The 22,266-nt window shown below is 47.5% G+C and overlaps 1 protein-coding gene across 2 annotated transcripts in view; it reads left to right on the top strand.

Moving 5' to 3' along the window:
- ASIC2 (acid sensing ion channel subunit 2) overlaps nt 1-22,266 on the top strand; it is a 1,197,965-nt gene that overhangs the window by 1,109,953 nt on the left and 65,746 nt on the right. For both annotated transcript variants that reach the window (XM_065909980.1, XM_065909978.1), the window contains exon 3: nt 12,924-13,051. In XM_065909980.1, coding sequence (XP_065766052.1) covers nt 12,924-13,051 — 128 coding nt within the window. The remainder of the gene's footprint in view (nt 1-12,923; nt 13,052-22,266) is intronic.

Below are 22,266 nucleotides of genomic sequence, written 5' to 3'. Positions count from 1 at the left end.
GAAAGAATAGAACTAATTTTAAGAAAGGGAAAATAAAAATAAAACTGAGGGCATGAGTGAGGTGCTGTATAGAAACCAGGGAGATAAGGTGAGCTTCTGCCTCCTGAGTAGTGAGACCCTCGGTCAGACTAATCTACCCCTCCCACCCCGTAACCAGAAACCTGGAGACACTGACAAGCTCAAGAGAAAATATCCACAGAGAATGACAGTCAGCAGTCCCCATACAAACAGTTAGATCATCCTAGGGTGAAATCCCCTGGTAAGTCCTCCCATATACAAAGAACACTGTCCAGACACTAAATACCTCTTAATGATGAATGGAGAGTCAAAAAGTCAAGCACTTGCGAGAAGTCGCTTAACAGAAAGGGGCTTCCGAGGTGGCACAGTGGAAAAGAATCTGCTTGCCAATGCTGGAGGTGTGAGTTCGATCCCCAGATCAGGAAGATCCCCTAGAAAAGGAAATGGCAACCCACTCCAATATTCTTGCCTGGGAAATCCCATGGACAGAGGAGCCTGGCAGACTATAGTCTACAGGGTTGCAGAGCTGGACACAACTGAGTGACTGAGCCTGCACACACACCAACAGGAAAGGAATCAAAACCAAACAAACAAAAAGGAAACTTTGAGGAAATAGAGATAATGGTTAATGGCACGAGTTCTAGAGCCTTGGTTCAAATCCCAGCTATTCAGCTTACCAGCTGTGTGACCTCAGACAAGTTACTTAGCCTCTCCACGCCTCAGTTCCATTATCTCTAAAATGAGAATAATATTATTATCTATTCTTTAAGGTTGTTGGGAAGGTGGAAATGAGTTTATATTTTTGTCAAACACTTAGCAAAGTGCCTGAATAATATTAGGCACTATGTACGTGTTTAATAAATAAAAAATAAATGCAGAGAGCAGAAGGAAACTTTAAAACATTTTAATTAAAATTCTCGAGAGGTAAGAGATGATACTGCATTCATAAACACCAGCTATTAAAATTGGATGCTATTAAAAAGTAACATTCAAAGAAAAAAATTTTTTTAACTTACTGAAAATTAAAAATATGATTGCAAACATTTTTTTAAACCCACAGAAGGATTGGAATTGAGGAAACTGCCTGAAAAGTAAAACAAAAAAGACAAACAGATGGAAAATGGGAGAGAAAAAAATGCAAAAATGAGAAAGCAAACCCAGAAAGCTCAACATCCTACAACTAAGATTTCTAGAATTACAAAAGTGAGAGAGTGGAGAAGAAGATGTTGCCAAAGAAATAAAATAAGAAAAATTCCCAACTGACCCACACGATTTTCCATAGTGAAAGAATTCACTAAGTCCTATCTGCAATAAGTGGCAAGAGAACCAGACCAAGATGTTTCCTTGCAAAATTCAGGCTCACAAAGAGACCATTTTAAAAGGTTCTGGAGAGAAAAAAAACAGTCAAATACCTAGAATCTAAAATTAGAATCGACTTCTCAATGCATGCAGTAGAAGCCGGAAGACAATATAGCAGAATGCCTTCAAATTTGGGGCAGGGCCCAAGGAGCAGGAATCTTCCTTGTCTGAGAGAGAACTCTATATCCAGCAACCTATAAATTAAGTAAGGGCAGAATTTGGTTTCAAATATATTTGATATATCAAGAGTAGAACATTTAATTTCTGCTTCTCTTAAGGGCTTCCCTGATGATTCAGATGGTGACAAATCTGCCTGCAATGCTGAAGACCCAGGTTCTATCCCTGGGTCGAGAAGGTCTCCTGGAGAAGGGAATGGCAACCCACTCCAGTATTCTTGCCTGGAGAATTCCATGGACAGAAGAACCTGATGGGCTACAGTCCATGGGGTCGCAGAGAGTCTGACACAACTGGTCGATTAACACTTTGGGTTCCCTGTTGGCTCAGATGGTAAAGAATTCACCTGCAATGTAGGATACCTGGGTTTTGTCTCTGGATCAGAAAGATATGTTATAGTATTATCAACCATAGTCACCACGTTTTACATAAAATCTTCTGACCTTAGACATCTCATAACTGAAAGTTTGTACACGTTGTACACTTTTACCTCTCTCTTCGTTCTACCCATCCCCAGCCTTTGGCAACCACTTTTCTGCTCTTTCTATGAGTTTGATCTTTTTTTTTTTTTTTTTTTTTCCATTTCTGCTATAGGTACAAGCCAAACAAAACAAAAAGAAAAAAAATAGGAAAAACAAAATAGTTTCACAAGGAAGAGATCAAAAATATATACTTTAAAGCTGGGATGTGGATAATATTTGCATAGTCATAATTAAGTGAAAGCTGGATACTGACATCTAGGTGAAAGGCAAGGGAATATGCCAGGATAATTTCATATAAGAAGCTTACAGCCTCAGCTCCCATGGTGGAAATTCAGTAGATAATACTTAAAAGTTAGAAAAATCAAGAAATAACTGTCAAGCAGTTGATGTCCATGAAACTATGAAAGTCAGTTCTGGGAGAAACAGCTCCAGCTCTTGAGAGTAACTGCCTCTGAGGAGTGAGTCTCAGGGGATGAGGAGAGGTGGAGCAGGAAAATACTATTTTTCATTAAAAACCTTGAGGTACAATTTGGCTTTTAAAATTATGTACATGTATTGCTTTGATCAAAATTAAAATTAAATTAAAAAATAATCATGAATTTTCCACATAGCTGGAGGGCCTGAGCAACTCTCAAAGGTAGCATGGTTCCCAGCCCCCATCACAAATGGGACAGAGCAAGAGTAGAGGGAGATGGTTGCCATGGTTTCCCTGACATCTCTGCCTCCGGGAGAGACTTTTGTCCTAGTGCCTGGTACCAAGGACCTCTCCAGAAAGAGAGTTGCGGGCTCTGGCTGAATTCTGAGAGTCTGGAGCACCGAACTATGCTACATGCAGCCAGTTGTGAGTCTGAGCTCGCTCTCAGAATGGACCTTTGTCCTGGAGAGGTGGTCTCCACAGGTGCCAAGTAATCTGGAGAAATGATGCCCTGAGCCAGAAGCACCCTTGGAGGCAGGCATCCATTAAGTAGCCAGAAGGAGCCTGACTTTTATCTATCTGTGAAGACCTGCCTGCTTCATACAGATGCTAAGTGCTGTGTAGGACACATACGTGCTCTGGGCAGCCAGGCAATGGTCGGAGGGGACCATCTAGGAGGTGACTGAAACAGCCCCAGTTCAGAGCTCACATCTCACAGAGCTTACTGTGTGCCCGGCACTCCGGGATACAGATGTAAGGCCCAGTCCACGTTTTCAAAGCATTCACCATCTAGGAACTATCCCAAGGGTTCCTTTTATGTAGGAGATGGAAACTCATTGATCCAAGAGGTCTCATGTTGAATGCCTTAAGGAATGGTAGGCAATTGCAGTCTGCTTGGGAGACATGTAGACAATTAAATGTCATCAAGTGTTATGACAGATAGAGGAAAGCTGTGGTACAAAGGAGGAGATGATCTGTTCTGGAAAAGAAGGAAAGCGTGTCTCAGGGGGACTTCAGAGATAAGATGACCTCTGGTCCCACACTCAGGACTGTTTGCCAGGTGGCTGGGCAGTATGTGGGAGTCAGAGGAGGGGGTAAGTCGTAGGGAAGGGAGATGCCAGGCAGAGGGAGGGGAATTGAGAGAGAGCAAAGGCCAGGACCAGCCCCTGGTGTCCCGAGGTGGCTGGGTCCAAGGGTGAGGTTTGGGGCTGGAGAGGTAGGCAGAGACCAGACCTCCACAGGTCTGGTGTGCTCTGCTGCGGCATAGATCTTCTCTTGTGGGTCCTGCTACCCACAGTGTGGTCCTGCAGCCAACAGCACTGGCATCCCTGGAGAGCTCACCAGTAATGCAGAACTCAGACCCCACCCCAAGTCTGCCTGGTAACAGGATCCCCAGTGACTCACATTCAAGCAGGAGAAGCTCTGATCTAGACCACTGTTCCCATCCTTTGGAAATACGAGGATACCTTTTTAACATCCCAGATGTTTCTCAGACATCACCCACAGATGAATGCTATCGTGTTTTTTACATTCATTTATTGAAAAAATTTCAATAACAAAAAGTTGCTATGAATTTGGTAATGCTTTGAACAAGGTTTGCCATCTATATACAGGATCTGTTCAGCAATCTGGTGGGACCTAACTTCTGCCGGCAGGGTGCATCAACAGAATCTTTATCAATAGAAAGATACAAAGATGCACTGGGATCAGCTCTGTTGGGGTCAGCTTGAAAACAAGAGTGCTCAGTGGGACTTTCCTGGTGGTCTAGTGGTTAAGATTCTATGTTTCCAATGCCAGGGGCATGTGTCTGATCCCTGGTCAGGGGTCTAAGAACCCATATGCCAAATAAATAAATAAATTGATTAAATAAATTCTCCTAGAAAATAAGTTAAAAATACTAAAAAAAAAAAAAAAGAGTGCTCCAGTGGTTACATCTTCAGATCCTGGGAGAAGGGGTGGAGCTAGAAAAAGGGGATAAAATCTATAAGCAGGCAATTTTCAATCATTCACCAACTTCCCCTATAGTTTCAGAGACATGGCACTTTCTCCTACACGCTGGTTACCCACCCAGACTTATCAGCCCTCTCAGTCATTTATAATCTCTGAGCCTGAATGAACCAGGGAAACTCATTATTTAAATAATCCTTGAAATAAATCTTTTTGTAATGAGCCTAGACCCAACTCCACACTCAGTGCCTTCTCTAATGTATGTTTGGTAACTGTTTTGTTTAATAGAATTGCACTTCTCTGTTGCATAACCAAAACCTAACATTAACCCTCACTCTGCCTGACCCTCGAGCCCCAAGCATCTAACCAAATGTCCTGGGTGCTCTCAGGTTTTGACCCCCACCCCAAATACCAGAAGCTTGCATGTTCATTGACTCAGAAAGCCTAGTTTACTTCTTTGAGAAAGGGATGCTTTTGTCACCTAACCCTACCCAGTGTAAGAAGTGGGACCTCCAGAACTCCAAAGCCATGCAGGACAGTTGGCTCTCCTGGGGGAGGGTCCCAGGACCCTCCTGGGAGCACTTCAGATACAAAGATGCACTGGGATCAGCTCTGTTGGGGTCAGCTTGAAAACAAGAGTGCTCAGTGGGACTTTCCTGGTGGTCTAGTGGTTAAGATTCTATGTTTCCAATGCCAGGGGCATGTGTCTGATCCCTGGTCAGGGGTCTAAGAACCCATATGCCAAATAAATAAATAAATTGATTAAATAAATTCTCCTAGAAAATAAGTTAAAAATACTAAAAAAAAAAAAAAGAGTGCTCCAGTGGTTACATCTTCAGATCCTGGGAGAAGGGGTGGAGCTAGAAAAAGGGGATAAAATCTATAAGCAGGCAATTTTCAACTCAATGCAAAGATAGACTTTGGAAACCAAAGGCTACCCTTGCAGGTAGTGAGGTCTCCATTCCCAGCTGTGCTCCAACCAACAGCTGCCCTTCAGTGGACTTTGGGGCAGAGGGGCCTCCTGCTGCCTCTCAGAGGATGCTCCCCAGCAGGATCCAGCCAGGAAACCAGCAGAACCCACAGACTGGGTAATACAAGGAACGATTAATGAAGGACTAGTCCACAAAGGTGCAGGCAAGGCTTGAAGAAGGCAGTACCAGTGGGGCTTCCAGGTAGCGTTAGTGGTATCTGCCTGCTGATGCAAGAGACGAAAAAGACACAAGTTTGATCCCTGGGTTGGGAAGATCCCCTGGAGGAGGGCATGGCAACCCACTCCAGTATTCTTGCCTGGAGAATCCCATGGACAGAGGAGCCTAGCGGGATACAGTTCACAGGATCAGAAAGAATCGGACACGACTGAAGTGACTTAGCAGGCACGCACACACCAGTGGGGCTGTGTGCTGAGCCTGGTAGCAGAGAGAGCCATTTGCATGCCTGGGAAAGAGGGAAAGAGCCAATATCAGGATGGAGAGCTAATCCCCCAGCCCTGGGCTGTGCCCTTCAAGGTGGCATGCAGCTGACCCACAGGGGCCAGAGGGCAAAGTGGAGAGACTAAATAGACCAGCCTGACTCTCCTGTCTCCCCTTGTTTATGACCTGGGCCCACCATTGGCTAAAGTCAACCAGAAGCTAGAGGGCAAGGGAGCCCCACAGTACACTCTACCAAGGGCAGCTCCCGCGGCAGAGAGCAGAGTGGAGAGGATGGTGAGGGGACACACAGAGCCATCCTGCGCTGAGATGCATCTCACCACATGGCTGACCTCCCTCCCACCCTTTCCTCCCAAGCTAGCCATCCTAACCACTGTTACAGTTTCCCTCAGCCCAAGATTGCTTTATACTGTACATCCTCGCCTTAGCCTAGAAAATTCCTCCAGATTTTCAGAGACGCTTCTTTGCCTCCCTCTCTCCAGTGTTTATTACCTCGGTTCGCTTCCTGTAATTTGCAAAGATTAAAGATATAAGCTGCTTTCCTTGCAATGTGCTTTCTCTGCTCCATTATGAATTCTGTCCCTGGCTCTCCATCTCCTCCCGCAGAGCTTCCTAGCCCTTTCTGCAGGCACCAGAAATGCTCCGCAGGTCGACCTCGCCTGCTGCCAGCCATGGCCCGGCTCCTAAAAAAATGCTGGGAGACTCTGGCTTCTGCAGGTTGAAGCCTCTTTACTCCCTTCCTCCTGATGCAACATCATCTTTCATGTTAGGCCATCGGGATCTCAGCTTGGTCCCAATTAGCAAGGGCTTCTGACGCTGTGTGTGTAGTAACTTCCCGTTCTCTGTGCTCTGTCTCTCTCTGGGGCTTTGAATCCTGGTGTTCATGATGTGTAAACAAATCCTCCCCTGCGCTGGAAGCCTGCCCTCTTTGAAGCCACTTAGTGTTGAATCATTTGGTGGCAAAAGGAATAGGAAGATGTGAACATTTCTGTCCAGCAACAAGCAGGGTTATCATCAGGGTTGGCTTCATGGGTGTGTAAGCACTGCAGTCACACAGACTCAGGAGGGTCACGCTCTTGAGGTTTTTGTTTTTTGGCTGTACTGCGTGGCATATGGGATCTTAGTTCCCCAAGCAGGGATCGAACCCGCGCCTCCTGCATTGGAAGCGCAGGGTCTTAACCACCAGATCACCAGGGAACTCCCAGACTCGTGGTTTAGTACTTTGCTACGGCGGCTCATTGGTAAAGAATCCACCTGCGGATGCAGGAAATACGGTTTCGATCCCTGGGTCAGGAAGTTCCCCTGGAGAAGGAAATGGCAACCTATTCCAGTATTCTTGCCCAGGAAATCCAGGGGACAGAGGAGCCTGAAGGGCTACAGTCCGTGGGGTCGCAAAAGAGTCAGACACAACTTAGTGACTAAATAACAACAACAACTGCTATCTTGAGTTTCTCAGTAAGTTTTTAGCAGTGGGTCCCACATTTTCTTTTGGTTCCCAAAGTTGTGCGGACGGTCCCACTTATGGCCACTGTTATTATCACTGCTGGCGCTGTTTTGTCTGCAGCCCAGTGGCATCTCATCGGATGAGGCCTTCTGCCTCCTGCAACATGGGAGGAATCCTCTCACTGGGCAGTAGGAGGTGCTGGTGTTTCCCAGGGTCCAGGTAAACCCTGGGCAGACTCCCAGCAGGTCCAAGGGCAGGGAACAGTCAACTCAGCAGAGGACACTCCCTCAACTAATTCACTTCGTTCCACAGTTACTCAGCTCTGCTCTGTTCCAGGCACTTTCGGGGATATGACAATGAAAAGGATGTTATCTTTCTCCAGCCCCCACGAAATAAACCACACTCCTAGTTGGGGGAAGGAAGAGTGCCAAATTGGGAGTCAAGATGCCTGGTTTCTGACCCCTGCTCTGTTCTTAACTTGCTTTGTGACCTTGGGCAAATCACTTCCCTTCTCTGGACTGGATAACTGCTGCCCAAATGTGTTTGGCCTCAGATAATTTGTATCAGAATCCATGGACATGCAGATTCCTGATTTTCACCCTAGAGACACAGAATCAGAATTTCTAGGGATGAAACTTCCCTGGTGGTCCAGTGGTTAAGAATCCGCCTGCCAATGCAGGGGACAAGGGTTCAGTCCCTGGTCCAGGATGATTCCACATGCTGCAGAGCAACTAAGCCCGTGTGCCATGATTACTGAAGCCTATGCACCCGAAGTCCATGTTCTGCAACAAGAGAAGTCACTGCAATGAGAAGCCCGTACCCTGCAAAGAAGAGTAGCCCCCACTGGCCGCAACTAAAGAAAGCCTGCATACAGCAATGAAGACCCAGTGCAACCAAAAATAAATAAATAAATATTTTTAAAAAGGAAAGATTTTCTAATTAAATTTCTTTTTTAAAAAAAGAAAGGTCCCGGGAGTGTCACCCAGAGCACCGTACATGATTGCAACTTGCATTCTATTCTGGTACCCTTTGGAGGGAACATGGACTGAACCTTTGGTTCTAACAATCTGTGCTTGATGGCGTCATTTCTTAAAGAGGGTCTTTGTATTTGCACTGAGAGTGTGCCTTGTCCGAGGGGATGGGTGCCAGGCAGGGACTGGATGGGGCTGTTGTGCCTTATCAAACTGGAGAATTGCTCCATAGAGGGGACCTCAGGGCAGTTCTGTGAAGGATGAGTAAGTCTTATCTGGAGTTGTGAGAGTGAGTGGTGTTCTGGGAGGACAGGGTCAGAGAGCATCTGGGACTAGGCATAGGCTGACCTCAAACACGCACAGCTCTGCTGCTCAGCACCCGCCCAAATTTCCTGCTTCTGGACAAGAGACACCACAGGGTAGCTGCCTAGGAAAGCGGGCTGCTCAAGCCCTTGTCACCCCCACTGCTCTGAGATGCCTCAGGTCGGCTCACAGCTGACAGTCTGCAAATACACTGGCCAGTAAGGCGGTCAGCAGCCACATGTGGCTACTTAATTTTAATAAATTCAATTGGATAAAAAAATGAACAGGTAAATAAAGCAGGACAGATAAAGGTAAATATGTGAAATGATGGATATGTTAATGAGAGGTGGAACCCTTTAAATTTTAATTAATTAAAATTCAATTGGCTAAAAAGCAAATAGATGAATAAAGCAGGCCAGGAAAAGGTAAATATGTGCAGTGACTGTTGTTGTTCAGTCGCTCTTCGTGCCCAGCTCTTTGCAACCCCATGGACTGCAGCACACCAGGCCTCCCTGTCCTTCATCATCCCTGGGAGTACGCTCGAACTCATGTCCATTGAGTCGGTGACGCCATCCAACCATCTCATCCTCTGTCACCCCCTTCTCCTCCTGCCGTCAATCTTTCCCAGCATCAGGGTCTTTTCCAATCAGTTGGCTCTTCGAATCAGGTGGCCAAAGTACTGGAGTTTCAGCTTCAGCATCAGTCCTTCCAATGAACACCCAGGACTGATCTCCTTTAGGATGGACTGGTTGGATCTCCTTCCAGTCCAAGGGACTCTCAAGAATCCTCTCCAACACCACAGTTCAAAAGCATCAATTCTTTGGCACTCAGCTTTCTTCACAGTCCAACTCTCTTATCCATACATGACCACTGGGAAAACCATAGCCTTGACTAGACAGAAATTTGTGGTCAAAATAATATCTCTGCTTTTTAATATGCTGTCTAGGTTGGTCATAACTTTCCTTCCAAGGAGTAAGCGTCTTTTAATTTCATGGGTGCAGTCACCATCTGCAGTGATTTTGGAGCCCAGAAAAATAAAGTCAGCCACTGTTTCCACTGTTTCCCTATCTATCTGCCATGAAGTGATGGGACCGGATGCCATGATCTTAGTTTTCTGAATGTTGAGCTTTAAGCCAACTTTTTCACTCTCCTCTTTCACTTTCATCAAGAGGCTCTTTAGTTCTTCTTCACTTTCTGCCATAAGGGTGGTGTCATGTGCATATCTGAGGTTATTGATATTTCTCCTGCCAATCTTGATTCCAGTTTGTATACGTATATCAGATTTTCCCACTGTGCCATTGAAATGCCATATAGTTTTGTCAACTATGCCTCAAAATAGTTGGGGGGGGTTATTTATTTATTTATCTATTCATTTATCAATTCAGTTCCTCGGTTGCACTAGTCACATTTCCTGTAGCTAACAGTACCAAGTGGGATCACACAGATTATAAAACATTCTGTCTTCACAGAAGGTTCCTCTAGACAGCACTGTCCTGAAGGAGGCAGAAACCTGATTCATCTTTCTCTTCTACCCATCCGCTGGCTGCATGTTTGTAACCATACGAGAATACTTAGGAATTTACTCTGCCCAGCCCCGGCTGCTTTCTGGAATAAACGCCCCATCCAAACCCTAACTCAGAGAAGCCTTGGGCGACTCTCGCTAACACAGGCATGACTGGCTGTCTGCCTTGCCCATTATTCACAGCCCTCCTGACACCAAGTCCTCATTCCTCATTTCTCCCTGTAACCACCGGCTCCTCCTCTGAGCCTGTCTGACTGACTCGAAGGTTTCCGAAGTTCGCTTTTATATCGCAGGCACACAGCTTCACTAGCTCTGGAAAAGGCGTTTTGGCATCTCGCCTGTCCCAGCCCCCCTGCAGCTCACTGAACTTGCTTTTTGTTCATCCAGGCATGGGCATTCCCATCTCCCAGCATCACTGGATGTTCACTCCTCCCCCATCACAGCCTGTTCTTTAGACTCCTTGGGCGGACCTTAGAAAACACAGCCCCTGACCAGGGCCACTCAGCCCTCCTCTCCCCACCCGTCTGCCTTCTCTGGCATTCCCTCTTCCTGATGGAGCTGTGGGCTAAGCCCTGGGCTGGGCTGTGGGCACCAGACAGAGCAAGAAGTCCTCTCGTCTCTTGAGGCATCCACCATCCCCCGGAGAGGTCGACATAAGCACAGAGGGACATGGGGCGGGAGTTTGGATGGCGCAATCTGGGTAAAGAGACGGCAGAAGAAAGTGGAGATGTCCCTGGGACTCTCTCCTGCTCCAGGAAGATGCATATGAAAGGATTCTCGGCCAAGGCTCTCTTTTGTCTAAATTCCACTGTCCTCCTCGTCTAGATAGTGAGAGCCCTGCCCACCTTCCCTCCCACTCCACCTGCCCTGTGCCCCGACCCTGGAATTCTCACCAGCCCCAGGCGTCTCCTCTGCCTTGATCACCAGCTCCCAGGCTTTCCTGGGTCCTGCACAGTCACACGCCCGGCTCCAGCCCTTCCGTCCTCCTCACCTTTCTCCTCTGTGCCAACTTTAGAACTTGTCCCCAAACTGTCCCCATGCTATGGCCCTGGTATTGACAATCCCCCTTCCGTGACCTCTGACCTCCACCACTACCATCCCCCATCTTAACTGATTTCTGCATTTACCCATCCTCTTCCCATTCTCTGCTTTTGGAACACTCCTTGATGCGGACTCTAGATTGCCCTTGCCCTTTAACGCGTGAGTGAGATTGGAATCACAGATGTCTCCCTCATCCATTCAACAATCATTCCCTGGATGCCTGCAAGATACCCTAGTGGAAAATACAGTGAGATAAAGGATGATGATGTGGTGTGGCAGAGGCTTTGCTAGGTGTATGTGAAGAATACAAGCAAGCAGGAGAAGGAGTTGCTCTGGGTGGGGCTGAGGGCTGAACCTCCACTGATGAGGAGGGCAATGGTCAGTCAGGTGGACTGAGTAGCTCTCTAGATTCCTCTGTTCATGGAATTCTCCAGGCAAGAATACTGGAATGGGTAGCCATCCCCTTCTCCAGGGGATCTTCCTGACCCAGGGATTGAATCCAGGTCTCCCACATTGCAGGTAGATTCTTTACTATCTGAGCCACCAGGGAAGCCCAAGTAGAAAGACATTCCAGGATAAATGAGATGATGCATGTGCACCCCTGCCTAGCAGAGATCAGTAACAACCAATCCAATTGTTGATCAGAGATCGGTAACAGCCAATCTGGTGGCCCTGATGGGTTGAACCACGTGGTGCCATGAAGCAGAGTGCTGCTGGGAAGGAGGCTGGAAAGGAGGCGGGTGAAGGCGATTGGGCTCCTTGTACGTGACTCAGGTTTGCATTTTGGAAAGTTCGTTCTTCAGGCTGTTTGCAAAGAATAAGACAGAGGGGGAGACCCAGGAAAGAGTGAAGGATCCCATAGGTGCATTCCCTACCAATTTTGAGCACCAACAGCCAGGCCCTGCTGTCCCATCCCTTCCTGCCATGCCTTCCACCGCTCACTGCCAGAGACAGAGAAAAGGGGAGGAGCTCCTCTTCTAGTTGCCCATTTCCTGCAGCTCCAAGGGGCTTGCAAGCATTCTGACTGCAGCATCATTGTGTGTTCATTCTCCTGATCCCCTTGCCTCGACTCAGCTCATGGCCCACTAGAGAAGTTAGTAAATAAAAAGCAGAGGTGCAGTCAACACAACATTGTAAAGCACTTATCCTTCAATCAAAAAAAAAAAATGTTAAGAAAAAGAAAAAGCATAGGTGCTTGACTCACTTTATAATCCCATTCTGTAGTTTTGGAGACTGAAGCAAGGAGCTGTTGGCCTAAATGACCTGAATTCTTTTCTGATGAGTACTGTAACAGATTGCCACAAAATAACTGGAATCAAACAACCCAAATTTATTAGCTTACAGTTCTGGAAGCCAAAAGTCAAAAAGTGCGTTTCAAGGTATTGGCAGGGCTGCATTCCTGCTAGAGGCTTGAGGAGAAAATTCCATTCCCTTGCCTTTTCCAGCTTCCTGAAGCTGCCTACATCCCTTGGCCTGTGGCTCCCTCCTTCATACTCAAAGCCAGAAGCAGAGCATTTTCCCACATCTCTCTGACTCTGATCCTCCTGCCTACCTCTTCTAAAGATCCTTGTGATCCTGTTGGGCCACCTGGATCACCAAGGACAATCTCCCCACCTCCAAATCTTTGGTTACATCTGCAGCGTCTTTTTCCAACGTAAGGTAACATAGCTGCCGTTCCCAGAGATGCAGATGTACACATCTCTGGGGGCTGTGGTTCTGCTGTGGTGCCTTCCCAGCATCCGTTTGAGTCCTTCAGCCCCAGGAGTCCCTGAGCATCCATTGTCACTGACCCATGGCTCTGTCTATCTTTGTTCTTTCAGAGGAAACGACGTTTGAAGCAGGCGTGAAGGTTCAGATCCACAGTCAGTCTGAGCCGCCTTTCATCCAAGAGCTGGGCTTTGGGGTGGCACCAGGGTTCCAGACTTTCGTGGCCACACAGGAGCAGAGGGTAAGTCCCCGGGGCTCTGTGGGATCAGGGGTCCTTGGCCTCTCTGAGCCACCTGCCACGTGAGCTGGAAAAACAGGATTCTCACTCCTGGGAGGCTCAGAATCCACCCAGGAGGCTGGAAGGAGTAGGGTTGGGTTCAGTGAAAATCCTCACTCTGAAATTGAAGAAAGGTATCCGTTGACCTCTGTATGTGGATTCTCCTGGACCGCCTGTTGATTCTGAAATTGGACGTGAGGGAAAACCAGCTTGTTTTCCTTTTCAGTGAACTGGTTGGGGTTTTTTGTGTTGTTTTTTTTCCTAAAACATTCTGGGGGGAAATCTTTGTGATGGTGAGGTGAGAGGCCAGTGGATGCTAGGGGAAACTGCTCACCAGGGTTTGGTGTGTTTCATCACTCTAGTAATACATTGCCAGTTGGCCTGCCAGAAGGAACAGAGACAGGCATCAGTCTCTGTTATGGAGTTTAATCGGAGAGAAGCCTCTTCCTGGGTCAATGTCTGCTCTCTGATTCAGAACCAGGGGAGGGACCCTCCCAGCCAGTCAGCCAGGATGGCTGCGTCAACTCAGCACAGCCGTGGAATATGGACTGGCATAGATGTGACATGGGCTACATGTCTCAGAAGGGAGGCCTTTGTAGATTCTCAGTGGGGAGGAGGTCTCAAAGCAGGACTGCAGAGAGACACTGGGATGGATGCTTTTTTTTTTTTTTCATTTCCTGATTTGCTTAGAATAAAAGTTGGAGAGCCTAGGACCCTGAGGGAGTCCTAAACCAGATCACCCAAGACAATTTGCCCTGGGAAGCCTGGAGTGAAGAGTGAGGTGAATGAGTGACAGGGGGCCCAGCTCTAGAGTGTGAGGAAGGGAGGGCCCAGAGAACAGGGAGGCGCAATGAGATCCACACGTAACTTAAGAGCTCAGCTTGCTTGTAAAATATGGCTCAAATCATCTTTCATCCAGTACTTAGCCATTTTATAGAGCGATCTTCTATATTGGAAACTGGTTTTAGGGATGTCTGTGGTGGGCTAGTGGCTCAGCCCCCACGCTTACAATGCAGGGGACCCGGGTTCAGTTCCATGGTCAGGAAACTAGATCCCACATACCTGCAACTAAGATCTTCTGTGCCGAAACTAAAGATCCACATCTTTAAAATCCACATCGAAAGACCTGGCCCAGCAAATAAATAAATGCAGTAAATAAATAATTTTTAAGAGAAAAAAAGAGAAACTTTTTAAATCTCTAAGTGAAGAAAGTGTTAGTTGCTCAGTCGTGTCTGACTCTTTGTAACCCCGTGGACTGTAGCCCACCAGGCTCCTCTGTCCATGGGATTTCCCAGGCAAAAATACTGGAGTGGGTCACCATGCCCTCCTCCAGGGGATCCTCCTGACCCAGGGATCAAACCCCTGTCTCCTGCATTGCAGGTAGCTTCTTTACGTCTGAGCCAAATCTCTAAGAGAGCTGTATTTTTGAATCTCTGGGAAAGCACTGATAAACTTACCTGGGCCTCGTGAACTTACTGTACTTAACACCTGGGCAGTTGCTAAAAGTCATGATCAACCTCCATGGCAGAACGTAGCAGGTGGGATGGCGGCCCCGAGGCAGGGGTAGAGGAGGCTTGGAAGTTGGTCCAACATCTACGGGCCCCAGAGATGGAGGCAGACTGTGTGGGCAGATGTGGAGTGTTCAAGAGTGTGCAAGGTGGGAGCCAAGTGGAACAACCAGAAAACATCATCCTAGAGGACGTGAAGCTGACCACAGGGAGCCAAGTTCAGGGCTGAGGATTTGAGTCAGGAAGAGTGAGAACACAGACTCACAGGTCAAGGTGTGCAGAGAGCCCGGAGCCCAAGCTATGAGCCTGGGAGTAATGGCCAGCCTTCGAGTACTATCTGAGATCAACAAAGCCGGACACTCGTTAAAGCAGCGAGGACAGATTTAATCAGTAACATACCATTGCAGTAGGAAGAAGGTTCATCATGAACTGAACTCAACTGCGATTTGTGCAGAAGGCACTTGGATTTTTAAAGGGAAAATGAGGGGGAAGGGTGGGACGCAGAGGGCACTTGAGCAGAGTCAGGGAACTGAAAATTACAAAAGGTGGGAAAGTTGGAGGGGGGTGGTCAGTGCATGTGAAACCCATCTGAGTTTGCTAATAAAACCCCATCATAGTTAGGCTCCTCCCCTCCTGCAGAGGCAGGAAGACAGGGGTCCTGCCTTCCCATGCTGGCATGCAAAAACAAACAGTAAGCTCTTGAGTTTACTTGGCAGCCTTGAGTCCTCAGGCAGGGAGCTGGGGCATCCCAGGGACTTGGGTTGAACCGTGAGAAACTACGTTAGTGTAGAAACACGTTGAAGACACAGTCATTTTTGTAAAGAGCTCGAGTTGAATGTTTCCAAAATACTACATATTTTTTTGAGCTCGCTGGAGAATTCAGCATTCAGCATTGCTACCTGAGGGGTTGTCCTCTGTTGGTGTCTTCCTCCTGGGCTCGTGTGGCCCAAGTACTGTGCTCCCCTGAGGAGCATATTTCATCCAAGCACAATGATATATACAAGCTGCACCTTTTTTGGACTTCTGCTCACCTGTTTTTATTTCCTTTATATAATGTGATTTTTCAGAAGTCGATTGTAAACACTATTCTAATCCTGTTCTTCATCTAAGTGTGTGTGTGTGTTTGTGTTAGTTGCTCAGTCATGTCCAACTCTTTGCGACCCCATGGACTGTAACCCGTGAGGCTCCTCTGTCCATGGGGATTCTCCTGGCAAGAATACTGGAGTGGGTTGCCATGCCCTCCTCCAGGGGATCTTCCCGACCCAGAGATCGAACCTGGGTCTCCTGCAATGCAGGCATATTCTTTACCATCTGAGACATTAGGGAAGTTCCCTTCATCCAAAGTATTCATTTTAATGAAAAGTAAGTGCTAATGACAAGAAAGAAAGGAAGGAAGGGAAGGAGGGAAGGAGGAAGAAACTATGATAGTGTTTGTCTTAGCCTTGGTAGGTCAAGGTTAAGGCCTCATGGAAAAAAAGGCACAGAGGCTAGAGTTTGATCAAGGAGAGAATCGTTGTCAGTCCACCCTTGTGTGTGTGACGTGAATCTACCCACCTCCTTTGGAAGAACCAGGCTGGAGTTAGACTAATCAGTGTGTCTGTGAAGTCTTTGACTATCTAACAGGGAATTGGGGGCTAGTCGTCCAAGGCAAATATGCCTTTGTGCTTTACTGAAAGTAATCACCACTCCCATCCTGTATTGACTTAGCTGTACTGACATCTCTCTGATGTCCATGTTGCTATTACCATGCAGAAGACGTGAACAGCCTTCCTTGAAACCCATAGGGTCATTCATTTCACTGCTAGTGAAAGCTAAAAAGAAGGAAACTCTCTGTAGGGACAGCAGTGTCATTGTCTTGAAAGATGCCGTCTGTCCTCCCCCCGCCCCCGCCACTGACCCTCCGCTAGTGACACTGAACAAATTTCTAGGCCAGGTGAGTGGCTGGGACCAATGACTTCTCAGAATCGTTAAGTCTCTTTTTCTTCCCAAAATGAAACAGGGACTCCCCGTGGTGATCAGGAAGAGAACATATTCCCAGCTTCAGAGGACAAATTCATTGTTGGCTTTGAAGTATATTTTCAGAAAATCAGCCTCATTCATATTAGCATTGCTGTGGTTATTATAACTAATAATAAGATATTTGGTTAAACATTTTACAGTCTTCAAAGCATTTCCACACCATCTCATTTCATCATTTCATTCATATTAATAGAGAAATACAAAAACACATCCCGGAGCTAAATCTAATAATACATTATGTTTACATGTATATAAAAGAGCATATTCATAGGAAATAAGACTCGAAGGAAATAAGGCAAAATATCCACAGTGGGGGGATTATGAATGATTTATTTTCTTGTCTGGGTTTGCCACACGTTTTATAAGGTGGCTCTGTTTTATTTATTTGTTGATCAAATATTTGTTGAACACCTACTATGGGTGTGAAGCGATGGGGATACAGGGGTAAGAAAACAAACCAGTGTCTGTCCTTACCAAACCTACATGTTAGTGGTTTCTTTCATATAGAAAAAAAATAACCACTAAATAATCTTAAGCCAAGTAGAATTTGGAGATTGGCCACTATTTGTGTGTTCTGCCATTGGTGTTATCCTATCCAGCTGATCCTGGTTCTCTAACATTGATTCTAAGATGTGTGTTCTTTCACATTTTAACATTTCTGAAATTGGGGCTTGTTTCCCAATCAATTGCATGTCAGTTACAATTAGCAGTGCTTTTTCTTCCTTTTTTCCTTTGATTTTATCCCTTCACCATTATTTATTTATTTATTCGGCAACGTCAGGTCTTCACTGAGTCAAGCAGGATCTTCTGTTGCAGCCCACAGACTCTCTAGTTGTGGTGCTGAGGCTCAGTGCTCCAAGGGATGTGATATCTTAGTTCCCTGACCCTAGGTCAACCCAGGTCTCCTACACTGCATGGTGGATTCCTAACCACTGGACCACCAGGGAAGTCCCGCTTTCTCTTTCTTGATGGCCCGTGAAAATCATGATGGACTTAACAATCTATAGCAGCTGCACTATTCCCATTCCAGGATTCTGCTCCTTCAGCTCAAAGCTCATGGGAATCTTACAGGAAGGACAGGGGTGACAAGACCTTGGGGGAACAGAAGGTCTGTTCCTAGAAAGTGGGTGTGACTCATGCTAGGGAAACTGACTCCTGAGTGAAAGCCCTTCGCAGAACTAGTGACTTACAGGAATCCTGCTATGAATGCCTCTGTAAACGGGAAAGTCCTCTTGCATGGGAAAGTCATCCCACCCATGAAAAATTACACATGCCATTCTGAAAATATTTTTCACTTTGTTTTGTAATCCAAAAGAACACACCACTGGGCTGTAGTCCAGACCCAAGATTGCTTCTTAAAATTTGTATTTGTCCTGAACTCAGTGAGGCCAAGGCATGACCTTGCCTTCCTCGGACAATCTGAGAAGTGCGCCCACCCCAGCTCAGCTGCTGTAGCAGCCCCTCCACCATCCCAGGACCCCTCATGACCAGAGACAGGCAGTGGGATGACTCGCTGGGAGCAGAAACAAAACCCCAGAGAGGAAGGACAGTAACAGTTGTTTCTTTCTGAGCACACACCACCTGCCAGACGTTAAGCTGCAGAGACACTTTACCTGCATTATCTCATTTATTCCCCACAACAAGCCCGAAAGGGAGATGTTGTTGTCACCACGTTCCAGATGACAAAACCGCCCAGCTAAGTCACCGGCCAAAGGTCGCCAAGCTCAGAGAGCACAGATCTATGTGGGGACAGAAAACCAGACTGGGAGCCCACAGACTTGGACTCTAGCCCTGACTGTGCTGTGAGCGCTTGGACAGGTTGCTTCCCTCCCTGGGCCTCAGGGTTCCCATCCGTAGAATGGGAGGGCTGGGTTAGATGACCTCAAAGGGCCTCCAGCATTAGCAACCTGGGGGGGGTGTGGTCACTCGGGCACACAAGAATCACCCAGAAGTTTGGGCGACGGCAGTTCCACACCTGCTCCGTGCTCAGCCACCTGCGGACTCCTTCCTTTGTGCCAGCTGGCATGGGGTGCTGTTAAGGTCAATGGTGGCGGTCGTGTTAAGGCCATGTGAGACAAAACCCCCTCCCCTAATCCAGGAGGCAGAACCTGGGTTCCTACCAGTGAGAGGCAGGGGCTGAGGTACACAGTCAAAGTCAAAGTGTTAGTCGCTCAGTCGTGTCCTCTTTGCGACCCCATGGACTGTAGCCCGCCAGGGTTACATGGGATTTCCCAGGCAAGAGTACTGAAGTGGGGTGGGAAGAGAGGCTCTAGCCATGCTCCTTGGTAGCACCCCTTCCCCAGCCCATTCACGTAAGGGCCACTTCGCTGCCCTACCTAGAATTTGTAAATTCGCAGCTTCCTGTAATTCACACCATCTTGAATGGCGTCCAAGACCCTGTTCAGCCCCTGCCCCCTTCCAGCCTCATCATGTGCCCAGTCAGCGTGTCCCCTGCCTCCCAGTGTTGGAGGACCATCCCGTGAATATTCCAGTATCTCTCCATCATCCGCCTCTGCACATTACACCCACTGTCCCTTCTGCCCAGCATCTCTTCCTGGTCTTATCTTTCTAGCAAAGGTCTATTCCTTTTCCTGGCTTCTGCTCAAAGAGCGCCGTCTTTAAGAAGACCTCTGTCCTGTCCTGCCACCCCTCAAGGAGCGGCTAGTCACTCTATATCACACCTTATACATTCAGTTTCTCCTTCAGCTTATATTCACTGAGCACCCTACTTTGCTGGGAAGATGAAGATGAAAGCAACCTGGTCCTGCCTTGGAGCGCTCACAGAGTCAAGCAGGTTTCTTGGCATTTGTGTCCAACTCCTAAGAGATGCAAGACCCTCCTTGGAGGACTTACCTCCCCTTGTGCATCCCCACTCCTTACACCTGCCTTTTTTTGTTTTTTAACCTTTTGGCCACACCACAGGGTAAGGAGTATGGAATCTTAGTTCCCCAACCAGAGATCGAACTTGAGCCCCCTGCATTGAAAGCTTGGAGTCTTAACCACTGGACCACCAAGGTTCAGCCCCATACCTGCCTCTTAAGAATTGCCTTCCTTAGCTTCCATCAGCCCTTGGCTCACCATAGACCAGGAGATCTCTGAGAGCAAGGGTGGTGTCCTCAGATTCTCTATCCCCCATGCCTTGCTTAGATATGAGCTCAGTAAATGTGCAGGGTTGAAAGAATGAATATACATGCATGCATGTTCAGTTGCTCAGTTATGTCCTGCTCCTTGCGACCCCATAGTCTGCAGCCCGCCAGGCTCGTCTGGCCATGGGATTTTTCCAGGCAAGAATACTGGAGTGGATTGCCCTTTCCTTCTCCAGGCAAACTTCCTGACCCAGGGATTGAACCCGCATTGGCAGGCAGATTCTTTATCACTGAGCCACCAGGGAAGCCCCGAATGAATATCCACTACACTCAAATCTGTGCTCTGTGCCCAAAGAGCACTGAGATGCTCTCCCTGTCCCCGCCCACCCACCAACCCCTGCCAAAAGTCCATTAAAATCTGCCCGGAGGACCCACCTTCTCCCTGAGGCTGTGGAGCCAGCCTGTGGTGGATGATGCTATCTGTCTCATTTCTGGCTGCACCCTTAGAAACCCTAATCAGAGCAAAAGCTCATGAAAGGGGTCAGGGCTGGAGACAGATCTGGAAGCCATCTGTGTACACGAGAGTGGGTAGTAGAACAGATGGGAGGGGCAGCACCAGTCTCTGGAAGATGGGGAGAGTTAAGTGAGTGAGTGAATATATGTGAAAGTGCAGAGCTGGGACATTTGCATGGCAAGAGCACAAATGAACTGTCTTCACACTGACATCACCAGTCAGACTCTTCGCCCCTAAGTGAAGACAATTGCGAATCCTGGCAGGACTTCCAGTCATGAAAATTTTCATCGTCTCAAACTTCCTCCTCAAAGATCCTGGTGGCAGGTCTTGTTTTTCTAAATGTTTATCCAATGTGTCCATCAAATCTTTACTCAACCACCTTGCCCATGCTTCTTGGGGGGACTGAGAATGAATCTGGAGACTCTGGGCAGGCAGTTGGCCACCAGCCTCATTGTTCAAAAAGTTTTAGGGGAAGCATGGCCCTGGGTTTACATTCGAGGGTTTCAGAAATGTCCTGGGGGAGGGACTTCCCTGATGGTCCAGTGGCTAAGACTCCATGCTCCCAATGCAGGGGGCCTGGTTTCAATCCCTGGTCAAGGGAACTAGATCCCACATGGCACAACTACAGATCTCACATATTGCAATGAAGATGGAAGATCCTGCATGCCTTGATTAAGATCCAGCACAGCCAAAGAAAGAAAGAAATATTTTAAAAAGAAAGAAATGCCTTGGGGAGCCAGAGTTGACAATCACTGCCCAGATATACCCCGTTCTCACCAAGAATTCCTTCTACTAACCAGTGTGGAGCCCCTGGAAAGGAGAACAGTTTCAAGTCCACAACCCGGCCTGTGTGTTGGTTCCCCACTTGGGCTCTATCCAAACTCCCAGGAGAACGCCCGCTGTCACACCACACCCTGCATCAAGCAGCTTCCCGCCAGCCTCTCTGGGGCTGTAAATACATGGGGCAGACACAAACGCTGGGGTCCCGCCGGCCCCAATTAGGTCATTGGCAGGCTGTGTGGGCACAGTTGGTTCCTACAAAAGCCTAAGCCTTTGCCTTCGGCGTAGACGGGCCGCATAACCAACATTTGGATGGAATTCCATCGTGGCTCACAACTCAAAACATTACTCTCAATCTACCCCGAATTAAAAAGGCCCAGATGTTGGCTAGGGTGGGCCCCCCTGTCACTTTTGACAGCTCCTCTCAAGCTTCCAAATACAACTTCCTAAGTGCCTTTCAAATGAGAAGACTCGTTTGTCAATCTGACAGCCGGATCCACGGTCCTTAATACGCTTCATGGGCCCCATTAGAAATGGAGGCTTGCCCAGTTGTGTTTTTTAAGGCAAGGGAGAGAATTTGTTCCACATGCCTTCAGCAACTTCCAAACTGTCGAAGCTGGAGCCACACAAACAGGGTATCATAAAGTTCTGCTCCAGAAAGCGCCAGGGAGGCGCCAGAAGGCAGGATAGATTGCTGTGTGGCCACCCCTCTGTGATCAACAGGGAATAGTGTTTCCCATAAATAGATAAAAATAAGAATCAATTAAGCATCGACTAGCTTAGCGACTTGCCCACTTATTGCCACTCCGTCTCTAAGGGAGAAACGTCTTCAGAGCCCCAGATGGTTTTGCCAAGAGTCAGGTTTTCACCTTTTTTTTTCCTACACGATGGGAGTTTGTTTTTGCCAGAGTGGAGGCCACGGCGGAGGTGGAGGAGGCAGAAGGGTCCTTAAAAGAAGTGTTGCTTGGTTAGGATGAGCCAATGTGCACAGCTCTGCTGGGGGAAATCCCAAAGTGAGTTCTCATAAAATATGCTCGAGTCTTAGAAAGAGATAAAATCACTCCATCTGCCTCCCCTCTGCCTTGCAGCCTCTTCTGCTCCTTGTCTTCCTAAGAAGAGTCTCCAAAGTCTCTCTAGAATTGCTTCTCTCTACTTCCTCACCTCCCTTTCAATTCCCCCCTCACCTCTAGCATCCCACAGAAATTCTTCATCATCAAGGTCACCCATGAAATCTTTGTGGTCAAGCCCCATCTTGGATGGTAAGCACAGTCC

Source organism: Muntiacus reevesi, chromosome 18 (genome assembly GCF_963930625.1).
Source record: "Muntiacus reevesi chromosome 18, mMunRee1.1, whole genome shotgun sequence".
Taxonomy (NCBI): Eukaryota; Metazoa; Chordata; class Mammalia; order Artiodactyla; family Cervidae; genus Muntiacus; species Muntiacus reevesi.
Note: the sequence above shows the minus strand (reverse complement) of the source record. Positions and strands in the feature narration are given on the sequence as shown.